Here is an 18,513-nt window from a genome sequence, read left to right as displayed (position 1 = left end):
CGACCCTAGCGCAAATACGTTTGTGAAACCTAAGGGATCTCTCATGATTACGTCCTTTGTGGCCCTTGATTTTCGTTATTCGTCTACGTGTCGAAACTCATATATTTCCCCTCTGATTTATGTTAGAATGGATTGTAGCTTTGTTACTCAACCCCTAAAACACGGATAAACACTATAGTAAACGTAAATATGTATTGTTTCATCCTATAGTATTAACCTCTGTGATTTCCGACTCGTTAGCTGAATAGTCAGCGTACTAGCCTTCGGTTCAGAGGGTCCCGGGTTCGATTCCCGGTCGGGTCGGGGATTTTAACCTTCATTGGTTAATTCCAATGGCCCCGGGTCTGGGTGTTTGTGCTGTCCCCAACATCCCTGCAACTCACACACCACACATAACACTATCCGTCACAACAATAACACGCCGTTACCTATATATGGCAGATGCCACCCACCCTCATCGGAGGGTCTGCCTTACAAGGGCTGCACTCGGCTAGAAATAGCCACACGAAATTATTATAACCTCTGTGATTCAGTGGTAGAATTTCGGTCTGCAGACTCTAAGAATCGTGGGTGAAAAGCGGGTAGAGGAATTCCAATTTCTTGAATTGCGTGAAAATATGCATGTCCATGCTGTACGCGATGTCGGTATGTAAAAGTTTACTGGTGACACACTTTGTGTTAACCAGAAGAAATTAATTAAATTTCAGCCATACATCACTCAGCAAAGATCCGTTTCTCTACCATCTGGTAGAACAGAGTTTGCAAGTATAAATTATTTCGCGATCAAGGATTCAGAAAATCTCATCAATTGAATTCACTGTTTATTGAAATGCTATAACACAGTAGCTACAAAAGTAGATTTATTTACAGAAACAGACACTGTAATTAATAAACAATTAAAGGTCTATGCTTAAAGTTTATAAAATCAGATGTTATCTGGTCCGCCTCTGTGGTGTAGTGGTTAGTGGGATTACCTCCAACCCCCCGGATGCCAGGGTTCGATTCCCGGTTCTGCCATGGAACTTGAAAAGAGGACTGGAACGGAGTCCACTCAGCGTCGGGAGATCAACTGAGTAGAGGGTTTTCGATTTCCACGTCAGCCATCCTCTAAGTGGTTTTCCGTGGTTTCCCACTTCTCCTCTAGGCAAATGCCGGGATGGTACCTGACTTAAGGCTACGGCCGCTTTCTTTCCTCGTCCTTGTTTCTCTCTTCCAATCTTTCCATCCTCCCCACAAGGCCCCTGTTCAGCATAGAAAGTGTGGCCGCCTGGGCGAGGTACTGGTACTGATCCCCAGTTGTATACCCGACCCAAAGTCTCACGCTCCAGGACACTGCCCTTGAGGCGGTAGAAGTGGGATCTCTCGTTGAGTCCGTGGGAAAAGCCAGTCCTGGACGGCAAACGGGTTAAGAAAGGTATGTGTTATCAGTCTGTTTATCATTGTCTATAATTCGTTAAACGCCTAGAGGCCTTGCAAATGAGAAATTTATTTCCAAATAGTATCAAATCCAAAAGTAACATTTTGCAGGAGAGAGGGAAAACACTCTCAGTGTGTAAACTTTGAACTGAAAATTCATTTTAGCACTTGTCTTATGTTCATATGGAATGACTGCATTATTATAAAAGTATTTCTGTTAAAATGCCGGCCCTGCAGTCTACGGTTAGAGTGCATGCCTCTCATCCGGAGGCACCCGGTTCGATTCTCGGCGAGGACAGGGATTTTACGTAGATCTGAGGGTTGCTTCGCGGTCCACTCAGCCTATGTGATTAGAATTAAGGAGCTACCTGACGGAGAAATGGCGACATCGGTCTATAAAACCACGAATAACGGCCGAGAGGATTCGTCGCACAGACCATGTGTCACCTCATAATCTGCAGGCCTTTGGGCTGAGCAGCGGTCGCTTGGTAGGCCATGGCCCGTCAGAGCTTTTGTATCATGGATTTTTTTTCTGATAAAACGTTTACAGTTTAAGAAAAATCAAGGAAGAGAAGATCGATTTGGTACTTTTTGGCACAGAACTCGAAATACTTCCAATTGAAAGTCATAAATTTCACTACAATCATTAAAAAACTGACTGTATTTAAATATAAAATGGTCGAAACTAAGTTATTTACAGTGAAGGCACACATTGGTTAAATCATATTAAATAAAATCAACGAACACAACAATATAAATTAAACAAGTTCCGTTGTTATCGGTCACGTGCCCAGGAAATGGCTTCTCATTGGCTGAATGGATACGTCATGTATTGGCCAATTCATCCCGTGGGATTTGAGCGAGATTTTTAACGCTCTGTTTTACATGCATTTGTACCGTTTTGAAGTTTTCTTTCTCTTTCGTATTATGGAGCTTCTTACAAACGCATGTCTTGCATCATAACCTCAATTTTATTTTACTTTGGAAACAAGTTCCTCAATGTTTGCCCATCGTAGAACGCTGAAGATTTCATGGGTTACTCGGCTAACAAATGAAGAAGTGCTGAACATGGCAAGAGCTAACAGAGAACTCATTACTAATGACAAATGCAGAAAAGTATCTTACGTAGACCACTTACGAAGGAATGACAACTACCAGATCTTAGAGAGGCTATTAAGAGGCAAAATTGAGGGTTGAAAAGGTGTTGGAGGAATGAGACCATCATAGATAGGAATCATCGAAAAGCGAACCGGAATTTCTAGCACCGAAGCGCTATTCCGACTGTCAGCAGATCGCAACACAAGAAGGAGAAGAAGAAGAAGCGTATTAATGTTGTTTTCATTTACGAATTGTTTGTTTTATTTCATTTATACTTGGGCCTTATGTAAAATATTGTATCTGTTTTAGATCATCATTGAATTGTTTTATTTCTATCACATTTTTATTCTTCTCCTTTGTTATTAACTTATATTAAATTTTACATGTTTTTTACAAGTACTGATGTGTTGAGGAAGCACTGTACTGGGACTAATGCCTGTGGACTTTCAAAGAGACAGATAAATAAATAAATAAATAAATAAATAAATAAATAAATAAATAAATAAATAAATAAATAATACAACGGAACGTCAAAACTCTCTCGCAAGTGACGTAACCCCAAATGCATTCACAAACTTACTGTTGTTTTTATTTAATTGTTGGTTTAGTTCAGTCCTACTTTTATTTCATTTATATAATATGGAAAATCTTGTGCCTATTTTACATTTTTCCCATCACGTTCGTATCCGTATTATTAATTTTCAATTTATATTTATTTCGACATGTCTCATAGAAGAATTGCTGTGTTTAGGCGGTACTGTATTGTCCCCAATGCATGTGGACTTCCAAATAAGGAAATAAATTAAAAATTAATTAATTTATAAATGAAACTTAAGAACTGGTACGTAAACAGCTGATGTGGCGTCAAATCAAAATGTTAGCACACGGTAGCTGTGGGCCAGAAAATTAAAATCAACCTCAAATCTCAGGCATACAATGCAGAAACCCTTAACAGAAAGAACACTTTACCGGACCAAGGATGGCTGATAGTAAGCAAGTGACATAACTCCTTAAAGCATCCACACACTGTTCAACTCTCTCTCTCTCTTCCTTGCAGGAAGACGAGCTCATTTGAATTCCATAAAGGTGCTACTCCAGTTCTTTGTGGAAAGATTTACGGTCCGGGTGTATTAAGTAAACAAACCTAACCATAACAATGCTGACATTGCGACATTGAAAAAATAGGAACCACGCGTCGAATTTGTTTAATTAATATTTTACATAACTTTTATTAGTCACGCATAATGAAACCTGAGGAATTCTAACGTTCTCATTACAAAATCTGTTCAGTTTCCAATTTCTCTTATCTATTCCACGCTGTCCCTCTCCTACTGGGCAGCCTTGCCATTGGCTTCACGGTTATTCGAGAGTGGAAGGAGGGAACGGGCCGCCTTGGCCTTACGTAACAATGTTATGGAGTAAAAGCAATACTAACCAACTTCCTCCCTCCCTCTACCGTTGTCTTGAACCATTTTAAATCTAAATCACCAAGAAAAATTTAAGTGTCTACAGTAAAAAAAGAAATAGGAGCAATGAATTGTCATGTTACTTTCCCTAGGCCAGTGCCAGTGTGTATATAACGTGCAGACGTCCGGTGCATTGTCAGTCACATCTCAGCCTCCTACAGCAGCAGTAGCAACAGCTCTGTCAACAACATGCAGTCCTTTACCGTAAGTCATGTGTCATTCTTCAACAGTACGTTTCGGCTTTGTAGCGAAAAATGTTGCACATTAAGAGATACCTAAAAAGTTCCCGCTTAAAAATGACTTTTCGTTGATTTTTTATTTAAAAATACATATTTGGATCACAGAATGAGCTGGCGGCACGGTATGGCCCATGTAGTTGTTAACTTGCAATCAACAAGCTTCTTTTTTACAAGTTGTTCTTTACCTCGCACCGTCACAGATAGGTATTTTGGCGACAAAGGGACAGGAAAGGGCTAGGAGTGAGAAGGAAGCGGCCATGGCCTTGGTTAAGGTACAGCCTTAGCATTTGCCTGGTGTAAAAATGGGAAACCACGGAAAAACATCTTCAGGGCTGCCGACAGTGGAGTTTGAACCCACTATCTCCCGAATACTGGATATTGGCCGCACTTAAGCAACTGCAGCTATAGAGCTCGGTAACTTGCAATCAAGAGATGGTAGGTTTGAACTCTACCATCGACAGCCCAGAAAATCACTCACTCCAGTATGAATACCTGTTGGCGAGCCGGGAATTGAACCTGGGACATCTGGGTGTAAGACAAACTCGTTACCGCTATACCCGAGGTGAAATATTTCTCTTTGAGAAGATTCTCACAAACACTAATCTTTGTCTTTCGTATCCAATGTATAAAGGATTTACATGCCTATATACCTAAATTAATAGGGCATCACAGAATATCACATTATGAACTATCTAAGCAATAGTCAAGAGTGACGGAGAGGCAAAAATCAGTATACATGTCCCTCTGTATAGTACTTCAGAATTTTCAAGGCTAGAATTCAAATAACACATCGTTCACACATAAAAAAATCTTCACAATCTGCACAGCGATATGCCACGTAAAATATGACTAATCGTGGGTATTAGTGAAAAAAACGTCGAAGCTATCTCTCTTGCTACAAATATATTCAAATGAGGTTTACATTAAGTCAACTCCGAGCCACATGGTAAGCTACCCGCAAAGCAAGCACCATGTACAGTAGTTCGGAACCAACCGGTTGATAGAGGCGTAAACGGACAGGGAGTGCGGAGGCCGGTGCTGATTCCAAGACAAATAGTAATTACAGTTTATGTTCACTTTAGAATACAGTAAAGAAGTAATAATTTACAAGATTTTACTTTTAAGTACATTGCTTTCCTGTTTGCGATTATTTCACCGAAATCTAAGTTTATATTAGTTAAAACTGTTTTCAATTGCGCCAACAGATGTTCGTCAGTCCAACGGAAATTTTATTTTGACCTGGCATGTTTTATTTGTGAACAAGGTTCCTCACACAACTGAGCAAAAGCAAGCATATGCAAAACTTTAGCAGGAAATCATTTGAAATACTTAGCAACTGAACAGTGTTTCAATACATCAACTTTACTGTAACATTGATGTTTAAAAAAGTATGATTTTGCATCTGCCAATCAAGTCTCACATTTTCAGTTTGGACGTGCATAGAATTTACAAAACATTTTCAAATCATTTTCATCATCTCCCATGGGAACGAAGAAAAACTTTTCTTGATATTGATCATGAAATACTTGTTTATACTCTGATTTTGTTGGCACTGAATATGCCAGAACGAGTTTCCAAGTGGACCGAGCTTGCTGTCCACCACAAACTCGCATTAAGGTTTACAATAGTAAAGAGTGTCGGACGAATGAATACTGACCTTCCACAGTGACATCTCTTGTAGATTGTGAGAAGGTCAAGAACCATATGTGTTTCGTGAACCAATACATTCCCATGTAAGCATTATGTGAGCGGTTTAAAAGGAGTTTTATACAAAATTTTCATTTATTTTCCGTGGTTTATTTGCTTGTTTTATAAATTTTACATTGGACTGTTAGACAAAAGCAACTATACATGTATCTGCTTCCCAGATTATGACATGTATTTCGCTTGCAGATGTGATACGTTTTATTAAATCAATTAGCTGTATGTCAACAAACTTGGGAGCTGTACTCACCCACACTTAACACTTGTGTTCATTGTTTCATGCATGCCTACAAACGACTTCACAGCAAGTGGATATACCAGTGAATGTGGTTTTCCAATCTTCTTAGAATGAAGACTTCACCTACAATACTTCCTTTGCAAAGTTACAAGTTTTGACATATTTGATCTACTACACTTGGAGTAGTACATTTAGCAGATAGATTCAGAAGCTTTTGCTAAGAGTAAGAGGCATTCACATTATTGTAGTTTTAAAGGCATACGAAGAAATTACTTTTGAATCATTCACGTGTAACGAAGTTGATCAGTTGCTCGGTCATCAGCAGGGAGTGGTGTCCCATCCACTAACAATTTTGCGTATCCTTTAACTTTTCTAAAGCAGTCTGTAACTTCAGTTCAGAGAGAGCATTTCCAAATACAGAACGAGTTTCAAGAGGCTATACGAATTCCGTGAAATACTTAAATGGTACAGTGCGGGAAACTAAATTTTATGAGTTATCTTAACATGACTGCAATCGAAACCGTTATTATCATGACGTTTTTAATAATCATCCATACTTATTTATCCTAATTATGTGAGCATATCCACACGTATTTATCATAATTTTGTGTATATGAGTTTCGCACGACAGATGGAGATCCTGAGCATTTTGAACAAGCTCCTTATCCTGTGAAACTAATTTTGAGGGTTAACCCGTTTTTCCGGACATGCCTTAAATTAAAATATTTGAGTTAAGTTCTGCTATTTGTTGTCGGATACGAGATGTACCTTTCTTGATGTTGGACTGTCCTTCAGTGATCATATTAATTTAAATACAAAGGGTGAAATTTCTTGTGTTGCTGGATACTCCATGTGTAATGTCCAGAATGGGCTAAACCACTGCTGCAATACACGTGTCTTCTAGTGACAGTAGCGGAAGTAATGCATAAGCATGGTAATTAACACAGTAAAATGTTCTAAATGGGAAAGTATATTCATGAGTGACACTTGTAATATTACATAATACATATATATTGTAGTTTTATATAACATGATATCTTACAAGGATAATATGCTTATAATCTACTAATATTTAAAATCTAATAAGTAGTTAACCATATCAATATTGCGGTGCGTGAGCAGTGTTTACATTGGCACTCGATACTGAGAACATAAACATTAACAGAAACTATAAAAACTAAAAACTAACTAACCCCATGGCACTACAATCCTGAAGGGCCTTGAGCTACCAAGCGAGCGCTGCTCAGCCCGAAGGCCTGCAGATTACGAGGCGTCGTGTGGTCAGCACGACGAATCCTCTCGGTCGTTATTCTTGGCATTCTAGACCGGGGCCGCTATTTTACCATCGGATAGCTCCTCAATTCTAATCACGTAGGATTAGTGGACCTCAAATAAGCCCTCAGATCCAGATCCAGATCCCTGACATGGCCGGGAATAGAATCCAGAGCGTCCTGGTATGAGGCAGGCACGCTACCCCTACACCACGGGGTCGGCTAAACAGAACCAATGGCGGTTGTTAAAGAAATGTGGATATTTTTTTTTTGCTAGGGGCTTTACGTCGCACCGACACAGATAGGTCTTACGGCGACGGTGGGATAGGAAAGGCCTAGGAGTTGGAAAGAAGCGGCCGTGGCCTTAATTAAGGTACAGCCCCAGCATTTGCCTGGTGTGAAAATGGGAAACCACGGGAAACCATCTTCAGGGCTGCCGATAGTGGGATTCGAACCTACTATCTCCCGGATGCAAGCTCACAGCCGCGCGCCTCTACGGACACGGCCAACTCGCCCGGTAAATGTGGAAATTAGCACATTGCGATTGTTGGAAGATGTATAATGCTCATTTTATTTTTTACTATTTTTATTGTCTGGTTTCGGACTTATTAAAAAGTATGTAATACGTTAACTTATATTTTTTCCAGCTTTACTCAGAAAACTCAACTTTCCTCCATTTGAAAAATGAATGGGTTAACCCGTTTATCGGGGCATGTCTTAAATTTCCCTGGATTAAATCACACACACGTATTTATAGAGTGGATGATGGTTGAATCTCCTTGCAGGGGATTTGGACTTAGCAACGTTGGGTGGTGACCATGAGTGTCACTCTCTCAGTTATCAACTTTCATAACCGACTTCCTTTAGTCAACTATTGTTCTCCTCCTACTTCAGCGCTATTAAAATGCGAGGTCTAAGACATCCTTCAAATTCACGCTTTTAGTAGACGTATGTAAACACCTTCATTCTTCGAAAGATCGGATTTCGTTTCTTTTTGCTGAAGTGGCACCAGCACAGATAGGTCTTATGGCGATGATGAGATAGGAAAGGGCTAAGAGTGCGAAGGAAGCGACCGTGGCCTAAATTAAAGTATAGCCTGGTGTAAAAATGGGAAACCACGGAAAACCATCTTCAGGGCTGCTGTCAGTGGGGGTCAAACCAACTGTCGCCCGAATGCAAGCTCACGGCTGTGCGCCCCTAACCTCACGGTCAACTCGCTCGTTACGGATATCTTTCATGTTCTACTTTTATTAGTATACGACCAGATAATAATGTCGAGTTTTATTCGCCCGTAAAGCAATAATCACCACTACCACTGCCACCGACTGTGGAATTTGAGTCCATTCACCTTTCAGATTCAAATCGCCTTCACTCAAACCTACCCATTAGTTATTCCAGTCAATTTGAATCCACAGACCAAGAAATCTGTAAAAAAAAAGCAAAGGGCGCTCGTTGTCTTTGCGGTACACAGGAGGTTTTCAGTTACTTCCTTGTCTGTATCCCGTCACAGTTCACTGTTTTTTACGAGTTCACATATTGCATTCACGTGATATTTTCACTTGCAGGATATAACAAAGCTACACAGTACAACAGCATATGCTATGAGAAAGTCAGAATTGAATGGTAACGTCATGGCTCAGTAGATGTCCTCCATACGCACGAAGTTCCCTATCATGTACCACTTCCTACGTACGTGAATCAGATGTTCATACGCGTAACGTTTTCACATACAGCAGACGTGTTCAGATACGTGAACAAGTCAGTGTAATTTTCACTCCGTTTTATTACCTCTCTGCTGCTATTACTCTTGCGACATTGCTCATAAAAACGCAAGACGCAATAAAAACTAACAATGATTGTAAAATGTACAAACACTTGAAAGGACTTCCAAGGGAGTATTTACCGTTTCCTTTCCGGCATATGTAATGTTATAATATATTTCATTAAATTCTATAGTTTGTCCCACAAGGAACTATACATGATTTCGTAAATATGTCGCCTGCTTCGAGATTTTCAGCTTTTAAAATGTTGGTTTCCCGTTTTGTTCAACAATTGCAGCCAGCCTCTATTTGTATGTTTTATACTTATTAATGAGATGAGTCATTTTATATTATATTTGCTAAATTTGCTAGTGATTATGGATTAGCATGACGAAATTAACCAGAGGACTTAAGCAAACGTGGCTAAAATCCCTATCCCAGGGGAGGATCGAACCGGGAGGGCCCTTTGAACCGAAATACATAGCAGGACCATTCATCTACTGAGTCGGATATATCCTATATCTACCACTCATCTACTGAGTCGGACATTGCTATACCTACAATTCGTCTACTGAGTCGGATATATGCTATATCTACCATCCATCTACTGAGACGGACATATGCTATATCTACCATTCATCTACTGAGTCGGAAATACGTTATGTCTACCATTCATCTACTGAATCGGACATACATCTACTGAGTCGGACATATGCTATATCTACCATTCATCTACTGAGTCGGACATATGCTACATCTACTGAGTCGGACATATGCTATATCTACCATTCATCTACTGAGTCGGACATATGCTACATTTACCATTCATCTACTGAGTCGGACATATGCTATATCTACCATTCACCTACTGAGTCGGACATATGCTACATCTACCATTCATCTACTGAGTCGGACATATGCTATATCTACCATTCATCTACTGAGTCGGAAATACGTTATGTCTACCATTCATCTACTGAGTCGGACATATGCTACATCTACCATTCATCTACTGAGTCGGACATATGCTACATCTACCATCATCTACTGAGTCGGACACATGCTATATCTACCATTCATCTACTGAGTCGGACATATGCTACATCTACCATTCATCTACTGAGTCGGATATATGCTATATCTACCATTCATCTACTGAGTCGGAAATACGTTATGTCTACCATTCATCTACTGAGTCGGAAATACGTTATGTCTACCATTCATCTACTGAATCGGACATTCATCTACTGAGTCGGACATATGCTACATCTACCATTCATCTACTGAGTCGGACATATGCTACATCTACCATCATCTACTGAGTCGGACACATGCTATATCTACCATTTATCTACTCAGTCGGACATATGCTGTATCTTTCCTTCAGTTAAAAATCATATTTTATCATTATTTACAATATGACTATCTGGAATCAGGCATTTTGATACGTTTGAAAAATAATCAGTCATATTTTAGAATAGATATTTGGTAAAATGACAGGTGATCTGATAAATAACTGAATATTAAGAATAATGTCTGCGACATGACTGTGTATCAGGGTTAACTATATCGCTGGTGTTGCTTGTGTTGCAGGTAGTATTCGCCGCCGTCCTGGTCGCCTGCGCTCATGCTGGATACCTCGCTGCCCCACACGCACCGGTAGCCCATGTAGCTGCTGCACCCGTTGCCCACGTCGCTGCTCCCGTTGCCGTTGACTACTACGTAAGTATTCTGCTGATATGTAGAAATATCTTTATTTAAAATATGTTTTACGTCGCCCCGACACAGATAGGTATTGTGGCAACGATGAGAGAGGAAAGGGCTAAGAGTGGGAAGGAAGCGACCGTGCCCTTAATTAAAGTACAGCCCCATCATTTGCCTGGTGCGAAAATGGGAAACCACGGTAATCTATACTAATAATTGATATCGTTGTGTATAGATCTATGAAGGTAGGCGAAATAATGAAAATAAACATGAATTGGTGAGGAACTTGTTAACAGCCCAGAATTGTAAAACTTAGTACTACAAAACCAGATATTCCCGCAATCTCTAAGAAACTGGAAAAAACGAAGACACTGCAGAGTAAATTGGGATACTGGGCCTTAGAAGCAAAGCAGCAAGTACATAAGTGTGAGCATTTCTCTCAGTTGTTAGGAAACGCCTCCTTCCTAAATGATGTTTCACACTTACAAAGATCTTAGCTTAAATATAAGATTAAATTTTGACATCAAACTCAGAGAGGGAAAAACCAAGAAATTAAATTTATACTGAAAAAATTGAAGTCAAAATATAGTGATTTATAACGATAGATATAAAAATGAAAATAAACATAAATTGATGGAACACTTCTAGGTGTGATACGTACAAAATAGCTAGAAAAATTGAAAATTCCAAAAATTCTCCTAGAAGACTAAGCTGCGGGGTAGAGATGTATTGGAGCTTGGAAGCGAAACAGCTTTAAATAGCCTACACATCCTAAGCATTACTTTACTCGGTGGGAGCTTGTCTGCAAAGGTACAAGCTCTTATGAGAAAACCACGTGAATTTGACATTTAAAGTAATACAGAAATTAAATCAATCTTCAGAATTAGTTTATATACCCATCTTACTGAATGTATTTTGAGGATTTTAATTTGAGAATGACATGAATCAGGTTCACCACTTTATAACTATTGTTATCTAACACGGTGCGTTCCATTGGAATATATATATGAACTTTCTTCTTGTAACGCTCTTCCATCTGTATATTTAGAGAAGCTCCTGGGTATCGTTAGAATTCATAAGGTGGTCAACTCGTACAAGAGACAGTAGAACTTTATCCATTCTAATAACATAGGTAGTAAACAGTTATAAGATTGGCAAACGCATAACGCGTGGACTTGTTCAATACAACTGACACTGGTTGGTATAATTCTGTTGAACATAGTACTACATAGAATTACTTACCAGCAGATGAGGCATAACAGTACGTCGAAGAATTTTACTGCGGTATCCATAGTATTTTTGAAATATGAGATCTGGAAGAAGAAAAAATCGGTCTCTCATTAAATTTGACTCATGATACAAATAATAATAATAATAATAATAATAATAATAATAATAATAATAATAATATAGGCTAAAGTGGCCAAATGCAAGTCTTCGAAATTCATGTCAACTGAAAGGCTTGCGTGTTCTTACCAGTGGTAACAAAAGAAGAGTTAATTTTTAAACTTAAGAATGAACCGATATGTTCCTACCGAGGATAAAATTTGTTTTTCAGTACAACATCGCTTATAACTCGCTGTCCATTTAAATTTATAATAATATGGTCCACAGAAGAGCTCAAGGAATGTAACAAATTTACATTATATAGCACGCGATCAAACTAATACCTCAGCTGTTAGTTTTTCTCTCAGATGGCAGAGTTTCAATCTCCGTAAAGTCTAGGGTTGAATTTTTACCAAAAATCAAAACAAAAAACAAAATGAGCCAAGGTAACTTCAGCAAAACCAGAAATAAATAGATTAAATTGATGAGATATTTTGTCTTTCATATATACTACTGGACGCATCGATCTTCTTAATAACTCCTATGAATGAGGAGGAGGAGGAGGAGGAGTTAAGTGTAATCATAAAACTTACGCTCAGTGTCTTACATTTCTCTTAATATTTGCTCAGATAAAATATCCAGGTTTATATGGTAAATGTTTGGCGTACATAATGGAATTAGTATTCTATTTGAGAAAAGTATCAAATAACTCCTAATAATAATAACTCTTTCTCAATCACACCATTTATTTGGTTCACACTGTTACCTTTGTCTACAATGTTTAATTCCACCACCATGTTAATGGAAATATGAACTAAAATATTACCCTAAGGTAAACTATCCTATAAAACTATTTTTGAATGCCAACAATTCACTGAGTTTCAGGAACGGATGCCAGATATTTAAGAGGGAAATAAAGGAGAAGTGTGACCTTACTCTCCCCTTGTGTAATGAATTTGCCAAAATTTCCCTGAGAGACACTTTAAAATAAGACAATTCTAATAGCTTAAAGTTATTTCACGTCGCTCGCTCATCAATATTGGAAAATTCTCTCTTACACCCTGTACACTTGGCTTCAAAGGAATTCAAACCAAGCATATATTTACTTCACACTTCTCTGTAAACATACACACGTATACAGTTTCTTTGTTATACGTGGAGGATAATGACTTCGCCTCCATATTATCTCAAACAATAACGTCGATTCCGGCAAACGAAAAGACGAATAATCATTGTTATAATACAAGAAATCAAATTCATTCTCATTTTTGGCAGTAATATCTCTCTATAATTTATGCTGGTTCTAGCATGTTCCTCCTGCGTTGTCCAGTCACAATGGCATAAGAACGAAAATCTTTAAGATCAAGGCTTATTATGGTATGTCACTATTTGTATTTTCATGTCTCTACACTCGGAGAAATATCCTCCTAAATGAAATAAGTAAAGAAATTTAAATAATTGTTTTAGCTGGCCCATATATCGGATTTTGGCCGCCCTGTGTATGGTCAATGCAGTATTCTGGCAATCCTACTTTCTGGCATGGATGATTGAGTGTTTTGTGGATGTCATTAAGTTCATTCATTGTAATCGAATTCTTGTCCAGTACATGTCTCAACAGAGCACCAAAGAGCTGAATGCCTCTCTCTTTCGTGTCTCCTCTGTTCTAGTATAATCATTTAACGCATCATGCAAATTGTCTAGAGGGCGGTTAAATGTTAATCTCTTTCATCCGAGAATAATGAATACTGTAAGGCAAGATATCCTATTACTTCACTATAGTTCTTCTTACTCCTAACCTGGTATAATAGTATCAGTTCTGTTCTCTTTGCAGGCTTACCCCAAGTACGCCTTTGACTACGGTGTCCAGGATGCCCACACCGGAGACCACAAGCACCAATGGGAGCACCGTGACGGAGATGTAGTGAAGGGATCCTACAGCCTTGCCGAGCCTGACGGTACTGTCAGGATCGTAGAGTACACCGCTGATGACCACAATGGATTCAACGCCGTCGTCAAGAAGGTAAAACCGTCATCACTTCACTCTTCACTAAAATTTCAAATTACTAATCAAACAGTTTTGATCAGCTAATTACGTTGGGAGTTTAGTAAATATCAAGAGCACTGGAGAAAAGGGTAGGTGATTTTGCAAACAAAAGAACAAAGGATCATAAAATTATAAACTGTTATGACGTCCAGCGTTTAGTCTGCAAGCCTTGGTCAGTTGATAAAGGGCCTTGAAAATCACCTACTCGCAACTATTTATTTCGAATTATTTAAGAAATATAAAGTGCTATGAGTCAAACAAGCACTTAATAAAAAAGTACTAAATCCGGTAAGAATACTTCAGGGGCAATTTATCGGGACAAATCAAACAAAATCAAAGAAACAATTATAAAAGGTCATCCGGGTCTTAATTATGTACTGTGGAGAAATTTTGAATTCTCGTAGAGAAGTTTAAATTCTTCTTAGCATCATAGATTACATATATTAACAAAGAATTTTTCTGTATCACCTTTTAAAGAATACTGAAAGTTATGGGTAATCTTTCTTAATTCCAAACTGAATAGTATCGCTGGTTGTATATTTAAATATCCAGCATCAACGAAAGAATACGATTGTTTGTTGCATAAGCTTGAACACCAAACTTGAAGCTGAAATGTTATTGTTGCCATTTAGAACTGATGATTAACCTGTAGAACTAGGACACTTACCATTACATTATTTAAGGAAGGTACATTTCAAAGAATTCCCTAATAGATGTTTTCAAGAAGCCTATACGGAAGTGGAAGTGGAAAAATGGTCCTTCCGAGGAAGTTTGTAATATACTACGTTCTGTGCAAATTCTTCCACAGAAGAAACATATAGTTATCAAAGAAAAGAATCTTGTAAGAACTGTCAAACTCCATGACATTTATTTGCGAAATGTCGTTCAGTGAAATAACGTAATAATTATTAATATAAGAGAAATTTCTTCCTAAAACGCATGAAATAAAAGTATTATTTTACTTTTTAAAATGTGATCCTCTCTATATATAAATATAATTACAACATATATTTCCACAACATATGTACCGTCTATATTTTCACGAAATATTTACCAGATTTACTGCAAAATTAGATCAGAAATCAGGGTGAAATTATTCCCAAAACATGTCACGTTACTTAACAGTAAATGGAAGTAACGGCCACTATAATAATTGAAAACTAAGACATTGCAGTTAAAAAGTCTTTCCAGAAGAACATACTTTAAGGAAGTGTATGCATGTGGGCCTAGGATTATCAAAATTTAACTTCTAAACAATTAATATTTCGGTCACATTCCAAATTAACTTCAATTTAAATTTGCACAGCAACTACAAGGTTAAAGAAAAGTTTACGTGCTGTATTACCATTTACTAAATAATGTTTAGAATTTTCATAAGCTTAGTAATTATCTCTGTAACTTGTTTGGTCAAATTTCGCAGTTAATTTCTTGCAAATTTTAAATATTTTTACCACAATTTATAGAATATTTACATGATTATTTTGCTAAATGATACTTAATAATTAGATCAACAACACACCCTAGAATTTCTAAGATATTTATTCTGAAAGTATTTCCTTCTTAATCGTTATTTGCAATATCTTTTCAAATTTTTTGGATAACTGATTATTTAAAAAATTACTCGTGTCAAAGAAAGTGCCAACAGAATGTTGTTTATATAAATATCATACAGCATCACACAAAAATATCACGCAAGTGTCTTGAATAATTTTTGAATTATTTTATAAACGCTATATCAAATTTAATATTATGGTAAATAAGCGAGAAACGTATAATACAGTAGGATGTGCACTGGCATTTAAAAACATTTGTAGTAGAGATACTATTATTTTCTTTGTATCAGGTTAAAGAGGAAATTGCAATGCATAATGAAAAACTAAATTTAAAAATGCAATTTTATAACCCGTAAATGTACTTCATGCAAAGACACGTTGACCTCACCCACTTGTTTCATACGTCTTCTCCCTGTTTCAGACCGGTCATGCTGTCCATCCTCAGCCAGTTATCGCCAAGGCCGTCGTGGCAGCACCTGTCGCTTACGGACATGAAGGTTACGGACACGCTGGCGCTCTCGGCCACCACGGCTAGACATCGAACTACTACTTCTCCACGTTTCAACCCACACGATCATGTCATCACGCTGTTTACTGACTTGTCTTTATTATATCTTCATCTCTCACTTTCGTTGATGGATTTAGTAAATACGTAATCATCTGACGTTGGTGACGAACCGTTCTCAAATTATTTTTTCATCATGTTTCCTAGCCTAGAAAGTAAAACGTATTTTCTTTTTATCTTCTGGAATGGTGCGGTACATTTGTCTCCAACATCAGATGGTTGAGAAACGTTATCACAGTATTAATTTATTGCTCTTTTGTAGAATATCAAGTTGCTTTATTTTCGTATTTATATTTTTGTATCGTTTCGCAAAAAATAAATATTCTGACTGAGTGCAAATACTCGTATTTGATTTACTGACAAATCTCAGAGAGGTAAAAAAAACACTTGAGAGATAATTCTCTTGATTCTTGAAGTATACATATGAATGACACATCTCGATAACGATGGTGCCGGGCCAGTGACCGTGCGGTTTGGGACACGAAACTGTCAGCTTGCGTTCGGGAGATAGTGGGTTCGAATCCCGCTGTCGGCAGCCCTGAAGATAACCTTCCGTTGATTCCAACTTCCACACCAGACAAATACTGGGACTGTACCTTAATCAAGGTCATTGTCAATTCCTTCTCACTCCTAGCCCTTTCCTATCCCATCATCGTCATAAAATATTTGTGTCGGTGCAAAGTAAAAAAAGAATGTGGAAGAAACAAAGCGATGGCAACTGAATACTACTTACATAATTGAAGATTTATTCGTATAAATTAGTAATTCAGAATCGTTTATTATTAATCTCTGTTGAGAATTATTAGTCTTAGTTTATTTCATCACAGAAAATTTACACAAGCTAGTTCAAATTTAGTTCGCGAGCTTGTCTCTGGATTCTAGTAACGTTTCAATGGAGACATCAACTATGTTACTTCTACAGTTTTCCTAACAATTTATTTACGGCATAACTTCATAATATCTTTAAGGCCCAATGCCCATATGAGGACAAATATATCTTAATCTTCGAATATCTTTTTTTTTTTTGCTACTTGCTTTACGTCGCACCGACACAGATATGTCTTATGGCGACGGTGGGATAGGAAAGGCCTAGGAAGTGGAAGGAAGCGGCCGTGGCCTTAATTAAGGTACAGCCCCAGCATTTGCCTGGTGTGAAAATGGGAAACCACGGAAAACCATCTTCTGGGCTGCCGACAGTGGGGCTCGAACCCACGATCTCCCGATTACTGGATACTGGCCGCACTTAAGCGACTGCAGCTATCGAGCTCGGTTCTTCGAATATCAATGTATTTTAAGTTTTCCAATAATTTTATTATAATGTGTTATCAAATAATACTTAAGTCCTCTGCCCCTTCTTGATCTGTTAACTTAGCTGATGATAAAGTAGAGACAATAATCTACCCAAATCCTGGTAAAAGGTATGTATTATATAAAAAAACGAGATACAACATATCACAATAGAATTACTGCTATGAACACACAGACCTTTTGTATGGCACTCGCGGTCCTAGAACTCTAGACAATCGGCATTCGTTGTCTGAGTTACTTACGGATGAAATACACAAAACGGGGGTTTTGTGAGTCTGTACTACATATAGTATGGGGTTTGACCCAGAATCTGCCGATCAAAAGGTTAACAACACACTTTCGACATAATTATGATTACCATTTTTCCCATATAAGTGGACGTTATAATAGAAATAGCACAAACATAAGGACCACCTATATGAACAAATTATACATCTGGATGCAGAAAAACAAAATACCACTATCGATTGTTATAATGACGTTATTAGAACTCCAGAAAGTAGTGTTATTTATGCCCAAACATCATCTTCTGGTCGAAGGAGGATATAACAATGCTAACATTAGGCATAATAAGAAAAAGGTTAAAAGGTCAAGAAAGATGATTCTTTAGCCCCGAGGTATAGGAGTAGTGTGTCTGCCTCTTACCTGTAGGACCTGAATTTGGTCCTCGGCCAGTCTATGCATTCTAACTGAGGACTGATATTTGAATCAGGTCCATTCAGAATCGTGAGACCACTTGAGAAGTTGCCTGATATAACTGCCAGCCGACCCCGTCACGAAAACCAAGTAATACGCCTGAGGATGTCATCAAGATGATCACG

The 18,513-nt window shown here is 38.0% G+C and overlaps 1 protein-coding gene across 1 annotated transcript; it reads left to right on the top strand.

Annotated features, from left to right (window-relative positions):
* Positions 1-4,098: 4,098 nt before the first annotated feature.
* LOC136871503 (cuticle protein 19) lies at positions 4,099-16,725 on the top strand. The gene is made up of 4 exons (XM_067144986.2): positions 4,099-4,184; positions 10,786-10,914; positions 14,054-14,242; positions 16,241-16,725. Exons 1-4 carry the CDS (start codon positions 4,170-4,172, stop codon positions 16,352-16,354), a joined length of 447 nt encoding a protein of 148 aa, XP_067001087.2. The 5' UTR covers positions 4,099-4,169; the 3' UTR covers positions 16,355-16,725.
* The last annotated feature ends 1,788 nt before the right edge of the window (positions 16,726-18,513 follow it).

Source organism: Anabrus simplex, chromosome 1 (genome assembly GCF_040414725.1).
Source record: "Anabrus simplex isolate iqAnaSimp1 chromosome 1, ASM4041472v1, whole genome shotgun sequence".
In the NCBI taxonomy this organism is placed as follows: Eukaryota; Metazoa; Arthropoda; class Insecta; order Orthoptera; family Tettigoniidae; genus Anabrus; species Anabrus simplex.
Note: the sequence above shows the minus strand (reverse complement) of the source record. Positions and strands in the feature narration are given on the sequence as shown.

Coding starts and splice junctions, on each gene's coding strand:
- LOC136871503 (XM_067144986.2), top strand. Junction 10,915..14,053: donor CCGTTGCCGTTGACTACTAC/GTAAGTATTCTG, acceptor TTCTCTTTGCAG/GCTTACCCCAAGTACGCCTT. Junction 14,243..16,240: donor TCAACGCCGTCGTCAAGAAG/GTAAAACCGTCA, acceptor TCCCTGTTTCAG/ACCGGTCATGCTGTCCATCC.